The following is a 23,158-nucleotide window of genomic DNA, read 5'->3' as shown; positions in this document are numbered from 1 at the left end:
TAATACTTGCGTAAATTTAGCTTTTTGTTTGATTTCATCTGAATTTTACTTCAAGCTGTCACTCACTGCAATATTAGTACACATTATTTCTGACTTTATATTTATTAAAACTTATTCCAAATTTATGGTATGGTCGAATCCCATCAATTTGGAATATATGCTGTACTCAAATTTTCAATCTGAACAGTTGGAACATAACATATAAAAACATAAATTTATGAATAGAAAAATGGATTTTAGAATAAAATACCTGATCTGTCTCCTTCTCGACTACCCTAAAAAGTATATGTACTTACGTGAGTGCATTCAAAATAATACTGACAATTAAAAAGTGACGATCGCTGTACCACAAAAGAAAAAAAATCTTCCTTTATTTTATCAGTCTTCAAATAGGATTCTGAAATTTTATTTCCAGCGACACAAAATGATCAAATATCTTTTGTAGTTCCTTCTGTTCTAAGGTTCACAAATGAAATAACGAAAAAATATATCCTTATATGATAGTTCCATTACATGGCACAACAGACAAAGATGGCATTTTCCACATCTTTTGATAACATAGAAAGATTATGTTGTTGATGATTATGATGTATTTGGATAGTCATCGACATTGTACAATGATTATCGTTCTTCCTAAAAGTAACATTCCTGTGTCTCAAGTGTTATAACAACATTGATGACTATGATCTCACTCAAGAAAATGACTTTCAGCAAACACGAGGCACTCTTCTCATCAGGTTCTCTTCGAAAGTATCTGAAAATAAATTGCAATCATTATACTTTCTGTCATGTATCATTACAAAAAGAAATCGACACAATTTAACTGAGAAGTATTTTGGGATTTCAAGGCTTATGTTTAGCTTTCCAAACTGGAAAAATTATCAGATGATCATTATACCTCACGTAAAAACAATATTTTCAATACATCGTTTCGAGAAACATAATTTGTTACAATTTGATCTAAATGAAATACCTAGAAAAATACTTTATTTGTTATACAACTGAGTAATTAGCAAGATGTCATACAATTGTTTATGAAGGAAAGGAAGTTTTAGACGAAAATAATCTTTATTATTACAGAAAACTATTCCGTTGTAATTTACACGAATTCAGAAAACACATGAAACAGATAATATTCTGTTTCTAAATGAATAAGTAACAAAACTTGTATTTGTGCAATTAAGTAAATAACATAACATTGTTTTACGTAAACCAGTTTTTAATACCAGTTGCGAATTTCTTCATGAATTTCAATATGTTTTTCAGAAAACATGGTCGTATGGCCCACACTATTTTTATCAAACCTTTGTAGTTATACAGTGTACATTGTAATTACATTTAACATTCTGAGTTATATGGTGTTGAAAGTGTAATTTACATGCAGTACCATTTAAGCATTGGTTCTTAATTCAGGTATAAAACTCCTATATCGTCGGGAAGCAATTTACAACATGAATCAAATGAATGTTTAATTTCGTTGTTAGTAAAACTAATGTGTAGGACATTTTACTGTGAGAAGAAATTTGAAATTAAACATTTCTCATTAAAAATATTTTCAGGTACGGTAAAAGAAACAGCGGAATATCTTGGCATATTTTCATGAAATAATCATAATAATATACCTCGGGGTTTAATTGACTTACTTTCTTGATTGCTTGACCATTATTTACCGAACTTTATGCAATTCATTACAGAACGTTAATATTTTAGTAACCTATTTCCGCTAAGAAATCTTAGAGGCTTATTCCCTATCAATAAATCTTTGACATCCCATGAATAACTAAATATCCAACACAGGTTTGTTATAATTCATTTTATTAACATTAGTGAGATTTATCTAGTATTTTTAAATGCAGTGTAATTGCTTGTTCCTTAATTATGTTAAGTCTTTTGTTTGAAATTACATTCGAAGAAATTATTCAGAACATTCCTGAACCAGGAATCGATAAGAAAAAAGATCCTAACTATTAACCAAACGGATTAATTAATAATTTAAGAAACCATTACACAGCTGCCTCATTTTTAAAAAGCAGTGCAATTCTTTGGAAACGTTCTTAACAAGAAGAATTGCTGTAAAGCTGAACTTAGTACAAAATCATATTTTGTTAATGTACGAACCTTCTGTTAACAGAAGCTTATTCTCTGTCTGCAAACAAACAAACAAACAAACAAACAAAAAAAAAAAAAAAAAAAAAAAAAAAACTAAATATAAATGACATTTGAAATAGAAGAAAGTTTTATGAGAAGATCAAATACGTTACTAAAATTAAGTAAATGTATTGTTTCGCATGCTTTTTTTTTTATCTATGTCCCTTGACATTTCTTATAGTTCACTAAGGGAAGTATTTCTTAGATAATTTCACATACTGCTTTCATATACCACAGCATTTTCATACGGTTGCATATTATTATATTCCCTAGCATTTACTCCGTTATTAAATTTTTGGTGATAAGCAGTCCCGAGGGAAAAGGACAGGGAAGAATAAGAGTTAACAAATAGAATTTTTATACAAATGATTTCTGAAATGACAAAGAAAATCGTCCAAAAAATATGAGAAGAGCTTCTGTATTTACTTATATATTTACTATAGCAAGGCACTTGATGACAGTATTAGTTTAATTCTGGAAAAAAAATAATGTAATCCTTTGCTCTTTTTTTTTCAATTTATCACGAAATTACGAAACATATTTCTTAGATAACGCTAACATGTGTCTCAGCAGTGATAAGATCTCCATGTGCATACTGTATATAATAATCTATTACATGGAAAATTCTAAATACTCACCTTGCTATCGAATCATAAGATGTTGCTTTTTCCTTAAAAACCAAAAGAATAAAATAATTTCAAAGTATCTACGACAATTAAAAGAACATTGTTTACCTAGCTTAAGAAGCAGAATACTCCGCATACCCTTCCATGGAATTTTAATATCCTATCTTACACTCTGAAAAGCATGTCTCTCATTGTTCTTTAATTTCCTTACTGCACTTTTTTCTCAAATTCTTTGTCAATAGCAAAATATTTGATCGTAAAATAAAAGAGGCTTAACAAGAATCTAGGGAACTACAACGGATGAAAAGAATTCACAAAGAAGATTAAATAACTTTCAAGGCTACTCGTTTATGATATTAATGAGAAACCGAAAAAAATTAGCGCAATTATAATATGTCATTTAATATTTTAATACAAAACATTTTAAATAAATATTAAAGTCAAAATAAATTAAAAGAATATTTTATTCTATGCAAATGTTTTTCTCTGGTGCTTGTAAAATTAATTAATACCTAATGGCTAGTTGCTATGGATTTCGTGATAACTCTGAATATTTGTAAATCTTTAAATGAAATAATATAAAATCGAGCAATAAAAATTTAATAAAAGACATTTTTAAGACATATCTAAAACGATTATTTCTTCTAGAATATAAGACTTAAGAAAAATATGTACCAAAATTTGACAGCAACCATTAATTATTAAGACATTCCAAGCCTGGAATTATAAATATTCCCTTTCGGAAACTGAAAGTCTAGATTTTGAACTATTTTAATAAATTACAAATACATACGAATATCAGCATATATTTATAACAGTATTTTTTGGAGCGGTGGACTTATAAGATAATAATGCAAAACATAATGATGCAAATTAAATTCAGGCTATAAAAATGTTAAAAGATATTAAACAATTTTTAAGATTAAAAAGAAGCAGTAAATCAGGAAACTAACAATGACCAACTAAAGACACGCATGCGGCCTGTGTGTTTAGTCTTTTTTAATCTATTTTAATTTAATACATTATATACATTTATAATTAATTAAAAGTTAAATTTTTATAAACTAATTTTACATTGAATAAAAAATCATTATGAGCAAATGCAACAACATTTAAAAGATACAACCAAATTTAAAATGCAAAGATTGCACTAAAAAGAATTTAATGTTCACGAAGGCAACATTAAAAATCAATTAAATTCACGTTCAGGAACACAGATGATATCATTACCGCAAAGGATTCTTGGAATAAAGGACATCTACTCTGAATGTCTAAAACTCAACCTACATTCATAGATGTATGTTGTTCATAGATGATATCATTACCATCAATAATGAAGAATTCTTGGAAAAAAGGACGATTACTCTGACTGCCTGAAAACCAACAAAACTAATGAAAACCAACGGCAAACGGACTTTCTGGATTTAAGCATTCTTGACTATAATATTTAACAAATAGATAGTTCAACGTCTAAACTTTATTAACTGGATCTCCAATATACTATAATCATCATTGCTAATACCATTTTCAACCATATTAAGAGACTTATCTGCTCAGAAATTACTTGAAGAACATAAAGCTTCCAAGCATTTTATCAAACTTAAAAATTTTGACAATGAAAACACCCTTTAAAATTAAAAAACGAAGCGTTAATTTAAACACTTGGATTGCTAATTTCGGATTTGTAAATTATGTATAAACCTCAATTAGTTTCCCTGGTAGCTAAATTCCTTTTATTAACAAAGGTCTATTCCTTTTCAAGTCTCATAACATGAGACTCTCAATATGAGAGAAGAAATTTAGCTTTTATTCTCATCCCTCCCCTTCTTAATTTTTTTATACAGAGCTTTCTGTTACCAGTTTAATTATTTGTTACCTGCCTTAATTACGTAAAGGTTTCTTGTTCATAATGACTTTAATTTATTTAATTTTTTTTCTAAATTAAAAAATTAAAATTAATTAATATTTAATTTACTCCTTTTTTTCTTTAAATAAAATATTTGTTTCGCGTTTCACAATCCTTTCGAATTTATTTGTCATATGAATTTAAACTCTCGTATGTTCCTTTTTTCCTCTACGCTAGATGTTAGAGGGTGGCTGCGTTTATTTTTTTCCTTATTCATTTGAGTTCTGTCGTCTTTATTGAAAGTAAAATAATATAAATTATTACTTTAATATATACTTACATATTATTAGTATTACTACTAATTACAAATTATTATACTACTGATTACTATATATCATGAAATTTCTGATGAGTCAAGGAAAAAAAATCGGTCTCTCTCCTCTATTTTCATAAACATACATTTGTTTAGATGACATTTACATTATTAAGGAAAGCGAGAATATGAAATACTTTATATTATAAATATATAACCAAGTGCGAAAAAAATCTCATGACGGTATGACGCCGGTCATGTCGTTCAACCACTTGTTATTTTCCTTCTCTTTTACAAAATTTTCTATGGTTTATGTACACATATATGATGCAAAGCATAAACACATATACCGTAACCTACACTTGAATACAACCTATTACGTGCTAGTCGCTGTTTAACAACACGCACTTGAATTATCAGATTATCACAGAGCAAACGCACAATTTCCTACAGCTGTATGGTCCAAACCAAGCGCGCGTATTAAATACCAACGATATAACCAACACATTTAATGTAATTTATTTTAAAAGTAATGCAAAAAATGTAATTATTATTGTGAAATGCCCAGATACGGTAAGATTGTTTTCCCACAAAGCGGTTTCAGGGCTACCAGAAAGTGACAAGGAAAAGCAGGGTTGCCAGATTTGGAGCAAAATCGCCCATTTGGTGACATTTGGCGATATGCCATACGGAGAGAGAACATTCTAGAGCGAATTCTTACCGGTTTTCCCGAGAATGTTCCCGAAGGCAGGTCAAAAGCTATATATACCCTGCCAGTACGCGGAGTAGAAGAATAGTATGTTGAGTTTAGTAGTAATGTATTGAGTTTAGAGATCAGCTCGAGACCGATCGACCGAGTCGGAAGGCGTACTTTACAGCTTTGCCGTGAAGCTGTCTTCCTTTTATAGCCTGAAGGCTGTGTTACTGATTGTTTTAGCGTGTTTGTCTTAGTTTTTCGATGACGGTAACACTCCTTTGGAACTGCCCTGTGTAATACTGACGAATAAATTGCGTTTTGATTCTTCGTCAAGCGTTGTCATCAATCATTTCAAATCCACGAACCTATAGAACGCAACATTATTATTAAGATCAGTGGCGTGTTTGTGTGTGCGCTTAATAACTTATTTTGAGAGCTAAATTTTTGAAAGGCGTACGCGCGCACGCTAGCGGACTTAGAGCGCGAGCAGTAATGAATAAAAGTATAAGAAATAAGTAGTAGCAGTAATGAATAGAAGTATAAGTGTTCTTAAAAGGCCGTGTACTGTACTTGTTGATCTGTGAACGGCATTCTTAATGATCACGTTAACTAATCCCTTGCGTACGGCATCTCATAATCTAAGCATTCACAGAAGGGTAACGTACTAAAAATTGGAGGTAATTAAGTTTCCTCCCTTGAGAAAAATGTTTGACTTTCAGAGGAAATTATATGGCGTGATACATGACATTACCTTACAGAGGCTCGACAGTTTAGAATAAGTAAACTTATGATGGAACTCAGAGGTGGCTATCATGCGAAGCAATACAGCAAAAAGGTTTTTAAAATTCTTACCATGAATATTCCATACTTTTAAAACAAAGTCACGAAAGATGCATATTTGACCATTTACTTCAGATGTATTAGTGATTTGTTCTGTGATCATTCCCATTTCGATGCACGATTCCGATCTTTCTCTTATCAGCAATTTATAGAGTAAATAGCACTACCATTAATATTTTATCCAAAACGATTCAGAAGGAATTCATACCGTATCAGATAGTTACAAATATACTAATTATTCCCTCAGTTTGTTCTAAGAGAATAATCTTCAGATTATCTTTGGCGTACCTAAATGCGAAAATTAATGAATTCTTTCATTGAGAATAAGCCTAAGGATTAAACTAATAAGAATACATCTCGCTTGTCATCAAAAGATTATGTCTGAATTTTACCCTTTGAACTCATACTTGGCGTTTTCAAATATCCAAGGAAATTTTAAATTCCTTGCTACGAACTTGGCATTTTAATCTGCCGGATTAGTACTGATCAGGGATTAAATATGTTTATTTATATAATAGTATTTTGTTTCCGAATTTGGGTTACTTATTCCTGTTTACTACCTGTAAGTTATGTTCCTTCAATTGATGCAAAGTTTGAAGAAACAAGGATTTATTTCACTGGCAAGAAACTTTTCACGGCATCACCATTTTGTTAATTGTGAAAGCAATTATCAATCTTATTTAATTTTACGTTATTTGTACGCAAAATTAAGTTCATAAGTTTCGTGCTTAGAGTTTTTACCGTTTTACCAAGGTAAAGATGTTTGTACAAGAATTACGCGTGAAAAAAATGCACGAAATGCAGTTAAAACTGCTTTAATGAAATATATTAAAACTTATTTGAAAAAAACTGTGGCTTTCATAATCTCATCACTATACAACGTATCACATTTAATAATTAAAAAGCGTTATGTGATACAAACGCCATAGGTTTTCAGTGTTAAAGTAAACTAGATCGTCCCTACTCTTTCTTGCCGACATGTCGGTGGCGCGCGCCGCGCCCACTGGGTTAGTCTATCTCTTATAAGGTCCATGAGTTACGGAAGCTCTGGCATATATTTATAAAAATGACGCACTCCAGAAATGTTGTTATTTTTAGAATAGAGAAACGAAGTAAACAAACTAAAAATAAGGAATTAACACGTTGAGCGCCACGTGTATTTCTTACGCAATCTCGTTCGGCCACGCGCTCCGCTTAAATGCGCTGGTATTTGTAGGGCCAGTGATTCTTATCGCAGTAGAAGATAGTTTAGGTTTGGAACGTGATTCCTATAGGCATTCATTCAACACGTTACGCTCCAAGTCTGTTTTGTAAATAGTTACATTCTATGCAAAGATATTACGAAGCAGAAAATTAGCATTACTGAATTCCCGAAAGAATTAGCGGTATCCCTTACAAGTATGAAAAAGGGAGGCATTCCATCGAACAGAAATGCAAGACCATTTAAAAAACGACAACATAAACTCCAAAGAAAAACTGGGAAAAGACACTGAAGTACGGAAATATTGTCAATTATGTTACGATAAAAATGCAACAGAAGCTGGTAGAGTAATGGCCAGAAGAAAGGTTAAGAGAGTTGTCACATTTTGTAACAGCTGTAATAGAGAACCGTTTTTATGTTTACCGCGTTTCAATGAAATCCATTAGTTCTGTAATGAATCAAAATTAAGTAAATTTTAAATAAGTTTTCTGTAATTCCATAAAACAGTGTAAATTTTATAGTTATATATCATGTTACACGCTGTCAGCCAGAGGCGGTCGACGCGGCCTAAAGGAAAAGTCTAGTGTCCGCCACAGATGGCTGACGCGGCCTAAACGGAAAGTCTAGTATCAGCCACAGATGTTTGACATGGCGCTAAACGTTAAGTTATTAATAAATTAAATTATAAAGCCGATTTACATATTTTAGAAGTACTGATATAAGAACACTGAGACGTAGAAGCGTAGCAATGTTGTTACATCAGTACTCTAAAATGTACTTTCATTATATATATATATGTATTTATATATAGCTTCTGATTTCGTGAGACTTTTACTGATGGACTGATAGAAAGTATATATATATATATATATATATACTTTCTTTATATATATATATATATATACTTATATATATACTCTACAGGAGCGCTGCGTTAAAAGAGAGCGAATGCTGTGGTCAGAGTTAGAATGGACAAGCATTACTCAAGAGTAGTTTTCCTCAATCATCAGAAGATTGCATACTAATTACGCACTATCCGCAGCTTTAACTAGTTTCTAATTGAGGAAGAGTGCGCGTCCACCTGCGCCGAACAAGGATTTCGAAGCTTTTGCTAACGAGATTGCAGCTTCCTTTGAATCCAATTTCCGGAGAGAACTGTCAAATCGGTTTACAATCTATCTGCGACCGACTCGACACGTTTATGTTATCCGGTATCCCGGATACCTACCTCTGATAACAATCCAGGAGTTGTGATGCCTGTCGCATTCGGTTTCCGATAATTCGTCAATGTCTGTGGGGTCCGGGTGAGGGGGGCAGGCCATGTGAGACCCTTCTTCCGGATCACTGGCCCCTTCCTCATAGCTGAAACATAAAGAAACATCAATATATCATTTTCTTATTACTATTTCCTTTTGATGTATTGAGTAAAGATGTTCTATCTGTCTATGTATTAGATTCCTTGATAGGCTTGTGGTTAATCAAATCTTTTTACCATTAACCCTAGAATAACTGTATACTTGGATTTGCTGACAATTCTGTATTGACATTAGAGGGGATATATTGCCCTTTCTTAACGTATTGGAATTAGATAAAACATACTATTGGCCTTAATATCAAAAACTTATACTATTATTTTCAGAGCAGCTGATAAGGAGGGTTTTAGATTTGCAAATTTCTGCACACAATATTATTTGTATCATTCTCTCCTTCTGCTAGTAAATTATTATTTTGCTCGATGCTATTTATTACTAGGATTTTAGCTATTATCTTTTTCGATAACACAACTGATGCCATCAGAAAGTAATAATTCCACTTTAATTCAATAAATGCTATTCAGATCACGAAGATTTGTGTTATTTATTGAACGTGGTGCAAGTAAACTATGATTGTTTTAGTTCTTGAGAGTGAAAATTACGTTAAATGGCTCCGTTTTAAATGAAGAATGTAACTTAAGTTAAAGCAAAAATTTATTGATTTATTTATACTACAAGCTTTAACCCTCCAAATATTTTATTTTTTAAATTTAAATCATTGCTAATATTCGGGTAAAAGTTCTTACACCAAAACGGTTAAACTAATCATCAGCTGAGCTATTAAAACTTAGCTGATGATGATTAGCTTGATATGAAATCAGAATATATAGTATTTTGAATTTAAAACAGATCGAAGTATTTCAATGTAATAACAATGGTGCATATGCAAAGTATCTTTGTATGACTTTCGAAATAATTTAGGAAAGTTAGAAACAATTTATTGTTTTCCCTATATATTATCACATTTAATCTGATCATTTGCTAAAAATTTCTCCTTAAAATTGAGAAATTCACATTTTCTTAATCTAATACAGAAGCATTTTATTATTTTCAGTTACGAGTAATGTAGGTTCATTATATATAATTAAAACATTTTTCAAATCTGTTAAAAAGGCTGTTAAAAGCCTCATAAAAAAACACTAGTATTTACTAGCAATGTCTGCGCGTTCAGAATATTTCTGTGAAATATTCTGAATTTTAAATGTCTTGGGAAATATTCTAAATTTTAAATTCTAAAATTTTATTGCAAACCAAAAGAGCATTTTAAAAACTTAACTCTTTTAACTTTTGATACTTTTTGATACATTTTAAAATATATTTAAACATGTCTAATTTTTATTTTTAATTGTTTTATATCATTAATTATTTCTTCAACTTTGCCTCCTAAACATAAGGTTTACGTAAAATCATTCAGTTCAGTTAGTGATGGATGGTAAGATCAATAGTTAACAGGTATCGTCTCATATCCATCGCTAACTAGAGTTTATTATTAAAATATACAGAATGTTTTTGCGTTTGCCAAATTTAAATGCACAGTTTTACTGTATAAACTCATAAAAAAGAGAGCAGGCAGTTTTGTGTTTTCCCTTTCTAGTCGATCGACTAACTTGCGTTTTTTCTGTCTCGAAAGCGCGATTTGGAATATATATATTAGATTTATGTATAGCGGTTTTGTAACGTGAAAATTCTAACACAAAATCGGACTTTCTCTGAATAACGTGCTAATTTTTGTTTTTCATATTTCGATTCTACGACTCAAATTATCCCCAAAAAGCAAATTTTGCAGAATTTGACAAGAAATATACCGAGTTAATCCAGGATACACTTTAGCACATTTTATTTTCTTTCCGCCAAGAGAATTCACTTGGCGAACTTCTCAGTTTATGTTAGCTTTTCGTTTTCCCTTTCATTCTGAACGTGAGGAGGAAAAAAAAAAAAAAAAAAAAAATTAATTTTAAATCATTGCTGATATTAGGGTAAAAGTTTGTTTCTTCTTCTTGGAAATGTTTTTATTTTAAATTTTATTTTTTATGACAGTTGTAATTTTTCTTTCTTTTTTTTTTCTTTCTAAAAATTTCATTTTGATCATTTGTGTTGCAGATTTAATTACAGTTCTTAAAATAGTTATTTTAAAACATTTCTTGTTACTTACTCACGTTGTGTACTCTAAGCATGTATATTGATATAAATGTTTTCTCCTTAAAATTTTTTTTTTCTTTATTTTATTTTGAATTTCGGAAGAATGCTTTGTGGCTCAGTATTTGCCACTATGCGTTTAAAAACTGCATCCTGCGTTGAAAAAGAAAATATCGTAAAGCACAGTTAATACGTCTTTCAACGGGCCATTCAGAAAGGTGTACTATAAATAAGAAAGGTATTACGTATTAATTTAGAATGGTATGCGTACAAAAGAAAATTCCACAGTTTTATTTCTGTATCACTGCTTTGTAAATTTTATCTTCCTGCATTTAGTTTGTTAAAATATTATCCATATTTTCCAAGAAGTTGAAATTTGTTATTTTTTAATTCTCCGGAGTCAAATTGTCTGAAATAAAAGAATAAATTTTATGCAAATAAATAAAAATATTTTGTCTCTTTAATGTCTTGAATTTTTCTCCTTAATAGCTTATTGCCTAAGAAAACTTTAATGCCTTAATTATTTTCTCGAGGCAATCTGTAGATATATCCGCAATTATCTTCTATTTTTTATTCCCTAAATACCATACTAACTTTTGAAACGGTTTGTTTACTGTCGCATTCTTTTGAGTACAAGTGTCGCCTTCAGTTTCATCAATATTTGGTTAGAGAAATGGTGAAACATTTATGTCTGTGGTACTGAATGTCCTTAGAGAGTAGGCGTCTTTAGAGGCTAGTCTTTTACATTTTGAAGGCAAGATATGAAAGAAAAAAGACTAGTTCATCGACACTAAAAACATTTTTAGCAGATATCTATACACGTCTTTGGATAAATTCTTGAATCATTCACCATTTCATCTGACACATCTAAGGGTTTTCCAAGTAAAATATGATATAACTTTCTACGACCTAATTTAAATTTATTCAACCCTTCGGTGAAAAAGCACTTGCCTTTCCCGGTGTTACTTCTTGTGTGTTATTCGCTAGTTCAGACGCATTCTCTGAAATATTTGACTCACTGCATTAAGTGAAAAACCTCAGTAAATATGGTTTACACTTCCAGATGTTTCTTCTTGAACAAACAATTTCTTTGAAGCGGTTTCCCTCGAGCTCTAAAATTTTGCATAGTTAACTTAACCCCAAAATTAGAGGAAAATCGCTGTCTACCTGATACTTCACAAACACTAACACATCCCCCTAAATGAATCCTCTTCACTCCGCGTAAAAGCCGGCCGATGTCAGGTACTTGAGCTAGTATATGTATTTAAATATTTATATATGTAAATGTATAATGAAAGAAATAAGCAAATATGCTGCAATTAAAGCTTCATATTTTTGAGTTTATAGGCAAATATCTTATCCCAGTACAGAAACTAAATTCATGACCTTTGTTTGAGTAAGATAATGCAAAATGTTGTAACGAAGTGCCCAGCTTCTGTGAGGTAACTTCCTCGCAAAGCGAGTTTAGGGTTGTCAGAATGTAGTAAGAAAAGACAGGATGACAAGATTTGGCGCGAAATCGCCCATTTAGCGACAAAATAGGCGATATGCCATAGACTGAGCGAGAACATTTTAGAGCGAATTCTTACCGGTTTTCTCCAGAATGTTCTCGAAGGTAGGACAAAAGCTTTATAAACCCTGCCTGTACGCGGAATCGCAGTTTGACGTCAAGTGTATCTTGATAGTATCTACCAGTATGTTGAGTTCAGTACTAGTGCTTTGAGTTCAGAGATTATTTTAGCTATACTTTAGGGATTTACCTTGGAGTTACCTTCACCGTTGTAGCCTGAAGGCTGTGTTTGATGGTTGTTTCAGCGTGTTTATCGTAGTTTTTTCATGACTGCAAACGAGTCTTTGGAATTCTCCTGTGTAATACTGGCAAATAAACTGTGTTTAGGTTTTTCATCAAGTGTTGTTATCAACACTCCAAATATACGAACCCGTAGAACGCAACAGTGTAACCTGCTTTATGATACTGAGCTTGATAAACATGCAACGGAAAGAAATCCAGCATTGTATTCTTTATTGTCATGAAAATAAAGCATAAAAACACTAGAAAGTGAAGGAAATAAAACAGTTGAGTTATATACCAGATTACTGATCTTTGAGAGAATGTATATATAGTTAGAAGCTCCACTTAATACTCGTTATAGAAAATAAAGTACAGAGAATAAAGTTATCCCAGGGCAGAAAATCTCATAATCCCATACTTTAGAGGAATGCCTCTTTAGGAGGTGCATTATTCGTAAGCTCCTTTAGAAATACAATATTCAAAACACGATTTAGTTTCCACCCATTGTTTTGTAAGAATTTTTGTGTCCAAGTGGAAAATCTATTCATTAATTATCTATTATTACCTGGAAGCATTTTCTTCCAATGAATATTTAAGTAATATTTCAATTATTCTCCTTTTCAGTGAAATGTTAAAGGTCTTCTTTTAGTTTATAAAACAGTTCATGAAATCCGCATCAAATATCTATTTTCAGTAATTGTATGAACTACAAGAAAAATAGCATTTTTACTTGACATTTTAGGTCGTACGAAACACATATGATATTTAACATAATTTGACTATTTAAAAACTATGATCTTTTCTTTATAATTTACAATAAGCATTCATTCATCTTCCATTGTTTTTGTGTGTCTTGTAATGTTCAAGAGATTTGCAATAACACTGAATTAAATTACCAGTAGCAATACCACCCCTTTTCAAGAGAAAGCTTCTGTTACTTTTGTAATTCTTGATGCTCCTGAATGAAAATGTAGTACTTTAGTCTGTTCGTTTAAGTGACAGAATTTAGTTGAAGAGAATATATTTAAAGAAGAAAAGAAACTATTTAATTGTCTGAACTATTTTCTGTTATAAATATAATTACAATTTTCTAATTTGCCATCTTGCACTCAAGCTTATATTATTTGTGTTTATTCGTACATCCAAAATTAGTAATATCCAAAATTAAAATTATTCTATTTGATCGAAAAGATAAAGTGAGTATCGGGATGTGTTCAATAATACATTCCTCTTTAAGAAATTAATCAGATAAGATTGGTTTTACATCTACGGCAAATTTGGCAAAATGTTTAATTTAATAAAGGTATTAATTTTTGAAGTGAAATGAATTTGATGATTAGCAGTTAATATGTAGATTGAGTTATTTTAAAGCCGTCCAACTGGGATAATAGTTAATGACGCTGACTGCCGTACCGAAGGACCTGGGTTTGAATCCCGAAGAAGGCAGGGATGTTTGTAAATGTCTGTGCGGCATGGAGGTACTCTAAATAAACGGGGAGGCGAAAGTCCTCACGATAGATTGAGGTTAAGGGAAGGGGTGGAAGATCCCGGGACTTCCCCCCGGATCTTCCCCCCGGGGAGTTCACTCCATCAAAATCGAGGGTGGAACTGAGCAAAGTCGTATTGACACCTGCAACGTCCTCAAGGGTTGCTTACTGCCAACGACATGCGCAATATTGCACTCCTTGCCACGATGAATTTCGAGGCTTGCTTTTGTTCTTTCGTTGTCAGACAGCTGAGAATAAGTCGCAACAATCGTTATTTCATTGTATATCTTCCATTTTGTACTATAGTCACGAAAACATACATTGTCTTTGAGACAGATTTATTTATGAAGAATGCTTGTATACAAGTGTAATATATAATCATACATGTGTAACAAAATGCGCAAAAAGTAATCACTGGCGTTTGTTTTTTCAAACGTCAACAACAAATGGAAGTCTTAAATCACATTTTTGGTACTTGAACCCGATATGAGCCACTTTCTTTCCAGTTGAGAATCCAATTAACCTTCTATCTGAAACGCGTAAATTCTTTGTTTTCAGTAAGTTTTCTTAATACCCTTACGAAGATGAAAATTAAATAATCGATAAATTCCCGACGGGCAAATATGTCTTTTTTATGCCTCTACTGCAAAACATTTCCCCTGAATCTTTGCGAAACTCAAAGAACCGTCGAGATAGCTTCTATAATTACCGAGATTTTATATTTTTTCTTTCTCTTTTTTTGCGTTCAAAAATATAAGCTGAAATTTGCGAAGGTAATTTTTTTTTTTTTAAGAATTTTATTGGTTAGCTGGATGTAAAATTAAGCTTCTGCCGGCCTGTAATGACAGTTCTAATCAATGCCTGGAACTTTGGGGTTCCAAAATTTATGAAGCGTATCTTTAAACTAATTACCTCGCATCGGAATGAAATAATTAGAAAATTAGGCGATGCCAAAAATGAGTTATTTTAATGGAAATCTCGTGACAGTTTTTGGATATCTGTTTTTTTAACTGTCTGCTGAAATGTTTGATAAAAATCTCTAACACGGCACAACTTCTGTGCAATAAATTTCTTTAAAAATATAAAAGGAAAGCTGCATTGAACTTATTTTTGCCTCGTTAATAAAATTATAGACTTTACTCTGCATAACGTAACTGCATTTCATTGCTTAATTCAATAGTTTGCATAAAAAAAAAAAAAAAAAAAAAAAAAAAAAAAAAATTATCCGTTTGAAATTTTAAAACTAATAATTAAATACATTATATACTGTCAGTTTATTTTCTTTCAGAGGCTATAATTTAAATAAGAATGGATAATATAAAAAGAATTTTTTTGTTATGTCAGTGAGAATATATAAGTAATTTTGATCTGAAAAGTAAAAATATGCGGCAACTTATTTAGATGAATCTGTAGCCATTTGTGTAAATTGTGAGAAATTTTTAACTTCAAAGCTGTCAGGAAAGAGACATTTTTGATTATAGTTCTTAAAAACGAAATAATATTTTTTATACTCATACATTTCATATATGGGCTGTCATAACTGCTAAGTAGTTAAGTTGTTATATAAGTGAGTAAGTAGGTCCAGTAAAAAGTTCATTAGTGCATTCTTTAGTAAAAAGCTTATTAGTATGCTCATTAATGTTGATAAAGTAAACGCTTTAACTATGGGAGAAACAGTAATGCTATTACAATCATCTGGATGTCTGGAAAGATTATTTTGCTCAAGCTAGGAGACAATAAATATTTGTACATTTAAATTATCGCATCTTGATGCATTTTTCAAATGTATGACACTGTGGCAACTCGAATAAATTTCAAACATATTTATAATACGATTTGTTTTCCAAACTCAAATATATTTATGGGAAATTCAATCCATGAACTTGGTTGTACATAAACTTTATCTATTAAATGCTTTCTTTCAAACTAGTTCAGAAAACTAGCCTTTGTAAAAAGACTTGATGAATCATATAATTGAACATAATTTTGTAAAAGGAATTCTCTGCTTTCTAAAAAAGGATTAAGTTAATTCGAATAGCCAATTTACTAAAAACAATCAAAGTCAATCTTCCCCTCCTGTGAATATCTTTCAGTGTAATTACAGATTGATTTTCGTTGTCGTTAAATATTACTTTTCCCTCTAAATTCCTAAATGCATGTTAATTCATTGTACGAAGTAACTAATACTATGTCGCAATCGTGAAACATTTCAAGTATCATATTTCAATGAAAATATACATTTTGACCACTCTCGAATCCATTTGAACAATTGTTTTCTGTAAGTTCTGCACATACGGAGAGAATAAAGGACTCTTATTTTCCAAAATAGGTTGCAAAATGGATTTAAAATGAATTCAGAAGAGATTTCTTTCATGTCGTCTTTACGTATAGTTTATCTCGCAAAACTAAAAAAAAAAAAAAAAAAAAAAAAAAAAACGCGTAGTTGTGCATTTCCCTTTTTCGTTTTAATCGGTCACATCAAACATGTTATCAACAATTTAGAAATTTAAGTGCTGCTAGGCCTAATAAGGCCAACACTCGTTTACATTTGAAATTGTTATTAGACTAGTGAATTAAGTCGGTTGGTGCACCAACTTCCGTGTCTTTTTTCCCGAATGGGACCAAAGTTAATTTTCAGTTTTGAGCACCGAAAATTGCCTGCCTTACCCCTGGCCTAATTGCTTGTTTTTTCGTACAAACTCTTAATTTTAATCATTAAAAAAAAAAAAAAAAAAAAAAAAAAAAAAAAAAAAAAAACTATATTTAACTTTATTTGGTGTTTTACGTTTTCTGTATCTTACGATTTTCAATGAAATATTTTGAATTTTTATGCTTTCTGGCTTGCTGCGAAGTGAGAACTGAATTAATTGAATAAAAAATATATCTCTAATAAAATTTGAGGAAATAAGTTTAAGAATTAACTTAAAGAATGTGTATAACTTAATAGGCCGTACAAGGAAGTTAAGTGGTGACCACATCAGATATTTTCTTTTTTCCTTCCACGTTAAATGATTTCACGCATAGCACTCATTTTTTTTTTTTTTTTTTTTTTTTTTTTTTTTTATAAATTCATAATAATAATCTTATGGCGGTGTAATGAAATTTTGAAAATAAAATTTCTTAAGGGGTCGACATATTTTAATCAGTTAATATAATATAGGCATGCATTCAATTTAGTTTATATTTCTGTTATTGTTAGAACAATAAAATACATGAAGAAAACTTTGTTGTAAGAGCAATTAGTTTAAAAAAGGATATTCAATACTTGCAACTGATAATAATTTGTTTGTTCATTCAGAAAAGAGCAAAACAGACAAGGATTATTTGCCTAAGGGTATGGATGTTTTCGTAGAGGCTTTTCTAAAGAAAACTATGTTACGATTACGTTATAGAGACATTAGGTTATTTTTGAAGCAAGAGAGATGAAAAATTAGAAATGCCCTTGACTAGACTCGAACTACGGATCTCTCGAATACGCGCCGGGTGTGCTAACCACTGCATCACGAAGGCATGCTAAGAAGGCCGGAGAAACACCTTATATCCTCCCCCTTTTAAAGGACGACTGGGTTTTAGGGGACCCAATCGACAAATCCTGGTGGTGGAGAATCATCATCTACCACCATTTTTATTTCGGGCGCTACTGTAGAGACATTAGGTTAATTTTGAAGCAAGAGAGATGAAAAATGAGCAATGCTTTCGCTGGGACATGAACCACGGACCTTTCAAATACGCGCTGAGTGCGCTAACCACTACACCACAAAGGCATGCTAAGAAGGCGGGAGAAATACTTATAATATTATATATGTGGTAAGCAACAGAAGGTACTGCAATTCGTCTATGAAATTTCACTTATTTAATGAACATATTTCGATTTTTATTATCTTTACTGAGTTTCTATTTAAAAGAAAAATGCAATGAAATCAACTATTGATATCAAATGATATATTACTTTCGCTACACAAAAGAAAATGAATTAAATATTTAGAGAAAAGACACGAAAATATATTTTTTCTTCAACGTACTTTTTTCTGCGAATAATCATTCTAATAGCTTTGCCACAATCGAGGAAATCCGCGTTTATAGAAAATCTGTCATCTTTTCTTTACTTCAAATTTTAGAAAGTGGCTGGAATTTAATAAGAAACTCGCAACGCGCGCTCGAAGCAGAAAGTATGGAAAATAAATTCGACTGACATATGCCAAGGAGTAAGTTGCCTTCTTCTTGCATCAGATTCATGCACTGCTGAACCTAAAAAGACTTTTTCACCGAAGGAAAATGTCTGAACATGTCACTATTCCTATTATCCTTCGGCAGATGTTTTGTGTCACTCGTTTCACTGCTAATCCGCTAAAGCTGTCTCTCTACTTCTTTCTATTTTCTTCTTTCTACTTCTTTTTACCCTGCTGTTCTTTGCCAAGAACTAAAACTAGTGTTTCTTTATTGTGTTAGAACAGAAAGGAAGAATTTCTTCCACTTAGATGTCAGCCAAGTACTTTAGTTTTGACAATTAGAAATAGAAACATAATGAAAAAAATCTTTTAAAAGATTACGGTGACTCGTATCCATTAAAAATTACAGTGAATTTGATTTCATTTTTAATTTCAGTAAATGCATGTGATGTTGTTTGATTTATATTTTAAAATAGTGCTTTTTCAAAATATTTTCTCCTTTGAGATATTTATTGTGATAGAGAAGTAAGATGCACATATACATACACAAGACGCATTTAAAAAGGGAATTTATTTAATGAGCAGAGAGGTGCTGTGAATAAAATAATCACGAAATTCTACAGTTGAATAATTTTGTGTTCAAACTGTTCGCAAAAATGTCACGCTACTTTAATCAAACTTGTACAGGGTATGTTAGCCTATTTTTTAGACGATTTTAATTGTATTCTCAGAAATGTTTTATCTAAAGTTTGTGTGTGTATGTATTTTAAATGTTATATTTGATAACGCTTATTCTTCACTATCTTCCTAATTATCAAGACAGTAAAGCCTTTTGCAGGATCGGAAGATGTATTTTAGACTACTTCTCTTGAACAGCTTTCCAAAGTTCAAAGAGTGTTTGTATGTCGACGTTTAGACAATCCACATTTCAAAAGTCCATGAGGTAATTATCAAATGATTTAATAGGAATATTAGTGAAGGGATACCTTTATATTTGTTTCTTGTTCGATTTTTTTCCAGAAAATTAACAGTAGATGTGATTAACAGTAACAGTAGATGTGATTAACAGTAACAGTAGATGTGATTAACAGTGGATTTCTACGTGTGGCCACGTGTGTGACGGATCAGGAGAGTTAGTAGGGATATGCGTTAAGGCTATGGCTTTGACATTCTTTTCTTGTTCCCTTTTTTCCCTGGAAATTAACAGTGGATATCCACGCGTATCTGTGATGCACATTGTGATTTTTCGCCATTTTTGAGATTCCAAATAGGTATTAGTTACTTTTTTATCAGTTGATATTGAGCATTTTAACGATTTTGCAATTCCTCTTGGCGGATTTTCTTTGAACATAAGGATACCTTTGCAAAATTCGAAGCATTCCGTTTTTTTTTTTTTTTTTCTTGGATATATATTTGGAACAATTCATCTCCTCGAATGACTTTTTTCCATTCCTTGTTGACAATATTACCTATTGCAGCTTTTTGTATCGAAAACTCAAGGCTTTCACAGCACTTTTTTAATAAATCAATACGAATATTTTTTTCGGAAAGGAAACATAGCCTTCCAGCCATTGCTTCCTTAAAAGTGTTATTTATCAAGAAAACAAAACAATCAAGTAGCAGACAATAATTTCTACTTTCAAAAATATAATTGCAAGCAGAAGCAGACGATGATTTTTAATAGCAAAGCAAAGTCAGCCAAAAAATGTGGGAACAGCCTATGTAGAACCTAAATTTTTTTGCTGGATGGCGTTTGTATACTGTCTATAGTAGAAATATGAGAAATGACATCATACGAGGTATATATGGGTTGTAACACAAACCAGTTAAAACATTTTTCTGTCGATCGCAATGGCATTTAAGCAAAGATGCTTGAGTTTCTTCCATACTGCTTAATAAAAATAATGGAAATTAACATTACTTTTTTAAACATTCTCCATTTTTAGGGGTGGAATACTCTACAGCACGACAGAAATTTACAGCACTACCTCTTACAGAGTGTCTAGAATAAAAGGGTAAAGTGTTTGAGAGATTTTGTGCAGAACATTTATTTTTAGATTACTTTTAGGTCTTTATTTAGGATGTAAACAAAAACTTTGGTCTTTTATATATGCTTGCTGATTTAACCTTTAACTGCTGTGACAATTGTTTCGGCGTAATTACTGTCAGCGGTCTTACACACCGCTTTAACCGTTTGCGCTTCACTTGTCGTATGCCAAAAATACGGCGCAGCGCGATAGCGCTTCTATTGTTTTGTATCGAGAATGCAAAGACGCTGGTGTTGGTTAGTATACTTTACGCAATTATTGAGAGCAGTTGTAGTGATATCAGTAGCAGTTGTTTTATAGGAATTGGAAATTGTTTTCATTTTTTTACCAAGTGTTATGCAGCGTCTTCGCATTCTCGATACAAAACAAGAGAAGCGCTATCGCGCTGCGCCGTATTTTTGGCATACTCACGTGAAGCGCGCGCCGGTCTCAAACGGTTAAATAAACGCCTAAAAATACATACTTTCATGCCTTATTAAAGAATGTTATATATACTATATGCATATTTATAGAATTATAATTCATTTAAATCAATAAATTTAAACATAAATCATTTAATTTTAATAAATCATTAATTTAACGCAGTTAAATTCATATAAAAATGTGACTATTTTCTTCGTTTTAAGAAACAAAGATTTTAAACAACAAAGATTTTATTAAACATGCATGAAAATATGCGACTTAATTAAGTATTACTGTCAATTAAACCATAATTCTACAACAGTGGATTTAATTATTAATAAATAATATATTATGATATCTTTGTTTACAAGAATGAATCATAAGATGATTGATATACAATCAAAACGCACTTTTAGACAGCACTGAAGCCACATTGGTTGATCGCAACCAAGCATTTGCACGCTGTTTTTCTCTTCGTACAAGGTGGGCACAGACTACATGCTTTCCTTTTTTCTAATTTTTCTTCTTGATTTGATAAATCCATTCTTTTAATTTCCTTCTGTCCAAGGATTCTTCTAATTGTATCTTCAGTTCCCTTGGCAAAAAAAGCGGAAGTTATCCCAACTTTCAGATGCGGTTGAATACGTTGATTAGCTAATACAAGCATAAAAATCATTTCTTTTGAGTTTTGTAGCATCAGAATATGACTGGAACAATTTGCATGAACATAAATTCCAAGTATCTTTGGGCTCTGCTCTATAGCCTATTTTTGCAGGATGTTTCATAACAGGGAGCTGAACTATTATGTTATGTTTTGGTGTTCTTATCGCCCGACTTGGTTCTTTTTTGCTTCATTTGATGTGCTTTTTTCCATAAAAATTATCATTTTGTTCACAGTAATTAGAAAAATTATGATATTCATCTGCAGTAACTTTTGCTTTCGCTGTAAATATTACATGATTCTCCAAATCAGAGTATTCTACATCAAAAATATTGTTGACAAGATATTCAATTTCTTTTTGAGAGAGATATACGGGACGTTTTCTTGTAAAATTTGAAGCCATATTTATCACTTTTACGAAAAACAAGCATCCAATAAATAGCGTCTATCGTTCACTAAAAAACTGGTACGCATCTGCTGTGAGTGGTCTCCCAGACACCTTAAAATGTAAAAAACGTGGTAACTGAAACCATAATAAAGCTAGAACTGTGAAACTGGATATGTGACCTTGTGGAACGGGTTTGGGAAGGTAGGAGAAAGGATAGGGTCCATTCTCCATTTTTAGGGGTGGAAAGGATGGTTAGAAAATCCTCAGCAGTTAAAGGCTAACTAGTTTTAATTTAATAGCCACTTAAATTTAAATAAAAATTCTAACGGAGATAAATGGTCCCGTTTCAGTGAAAAATATTTTTGTCATTAAATGAAAAAAATTCGTAGTCAAAGGTTCTTTTTTTTTTAATCGCAGTCAGAGTAGTTCATTTAATATACCACTATTAAAGCAAAAAATGCATAATTTACCAATATATAGGAATTAAAAAAAAAAAAAAAAAAAACGGAGGTAACCGAGAGCCGCGTAACAGAGTGGGTATATATATATATATATATATCTGTACGTGTGGTTTGGTTCAACTGATTGACAACCAAAAAGAGAGTGCACAACTACATATTATCCCAGTCCCATATAAAAAGAATGCAATGTTCTGAGGCGACTCGTTTTTGAGTTAAGCGAGATACATACATACGTCTACGTACATACAAACGCCAAGAAAACATTCTTTTCTGAATCCATTTTATAATACTTTTTGCTAAAAAATAATCTTTTATTCTGTCGGTACGTGCAGATGCCAGGCAAAAAATTATAATACTTCCTACAAGGAGGTAAAAAGATTTATACACGATATCCCTTTCACCTATAGCACCCTAATGCTCAACCTGCCTATGAAATATGCGTAGATTTGATCATTTTAAGAGCATTACTGCGCAATTAAAAGCTAACCTACAGCGTTATCCATTATTTAAATCTACTCAATTATTCTTTTCCTTCGCTTCGATGAAATCCCAGTCCTAACACAACTTTCTTTTAAAGCTACTTAAATAAACTTCTTTAAGACAACTAATTCTTAGGAGCAATCACTGCAT

General features: G+C 31.5%; 1 protein-coding gene across 5 annotated transcripts in view; it reads right to left on the bottom strand.

Moving 5' to 3' along the window:
* Window positions 1–353: 353 nt before the first annotated feature.
* LOC118192095 (cell adhesion molecule Dscam1-like) overlaps window positions 354–23,158 on the bottom strand; it is a 1,228,438-nt gene continuing 1,205,633 nt past the window's right edge. For 2 of the 5 annotated variants that reach the window (XM_085823258.1, XM_085823259.1), the window contains exons 25-26: window positions 8,900–9,033; window positions 354–754 (exon numbers count right to left, since the gene is read on the bottom strand). In XM_085823258.1, the coding sequence (XP_085679384.1) occupies window positions 708–754; window positions 8,900–9,033 (181 nt within the window). In that variant the 3' untranslated portion in view covers window positions 354–707. Of the gene's footprint in view, window positions 755–8,899; window positions 9,034–23,158 lie in introns of those variants that run through there. The other 3 variants (XM_085823260.1, XM_085823262.1, XM_085823261.1) reach the window with 2 other exon arrangements.

This window comes from Stegodyphus dumicola, chromosome 9 (genome assembly GCF_044657685.1).
Source record: "Stegodyphus dumicola isolate Sdum_Otavi_A_Nest chromosome 9, ASM4465768v1".
NCBI lineage: Eukaryota > Metazoa > Arthropoda > Arachnida > Araneae > Eresidae > Stegodyphus > Stegodyphus dumicola.
The sequence above is the reverse complement of the archived record's forward strand: the minus strand, read 5'-3'. Positions and strand labels throughout refer to the sequence as shown.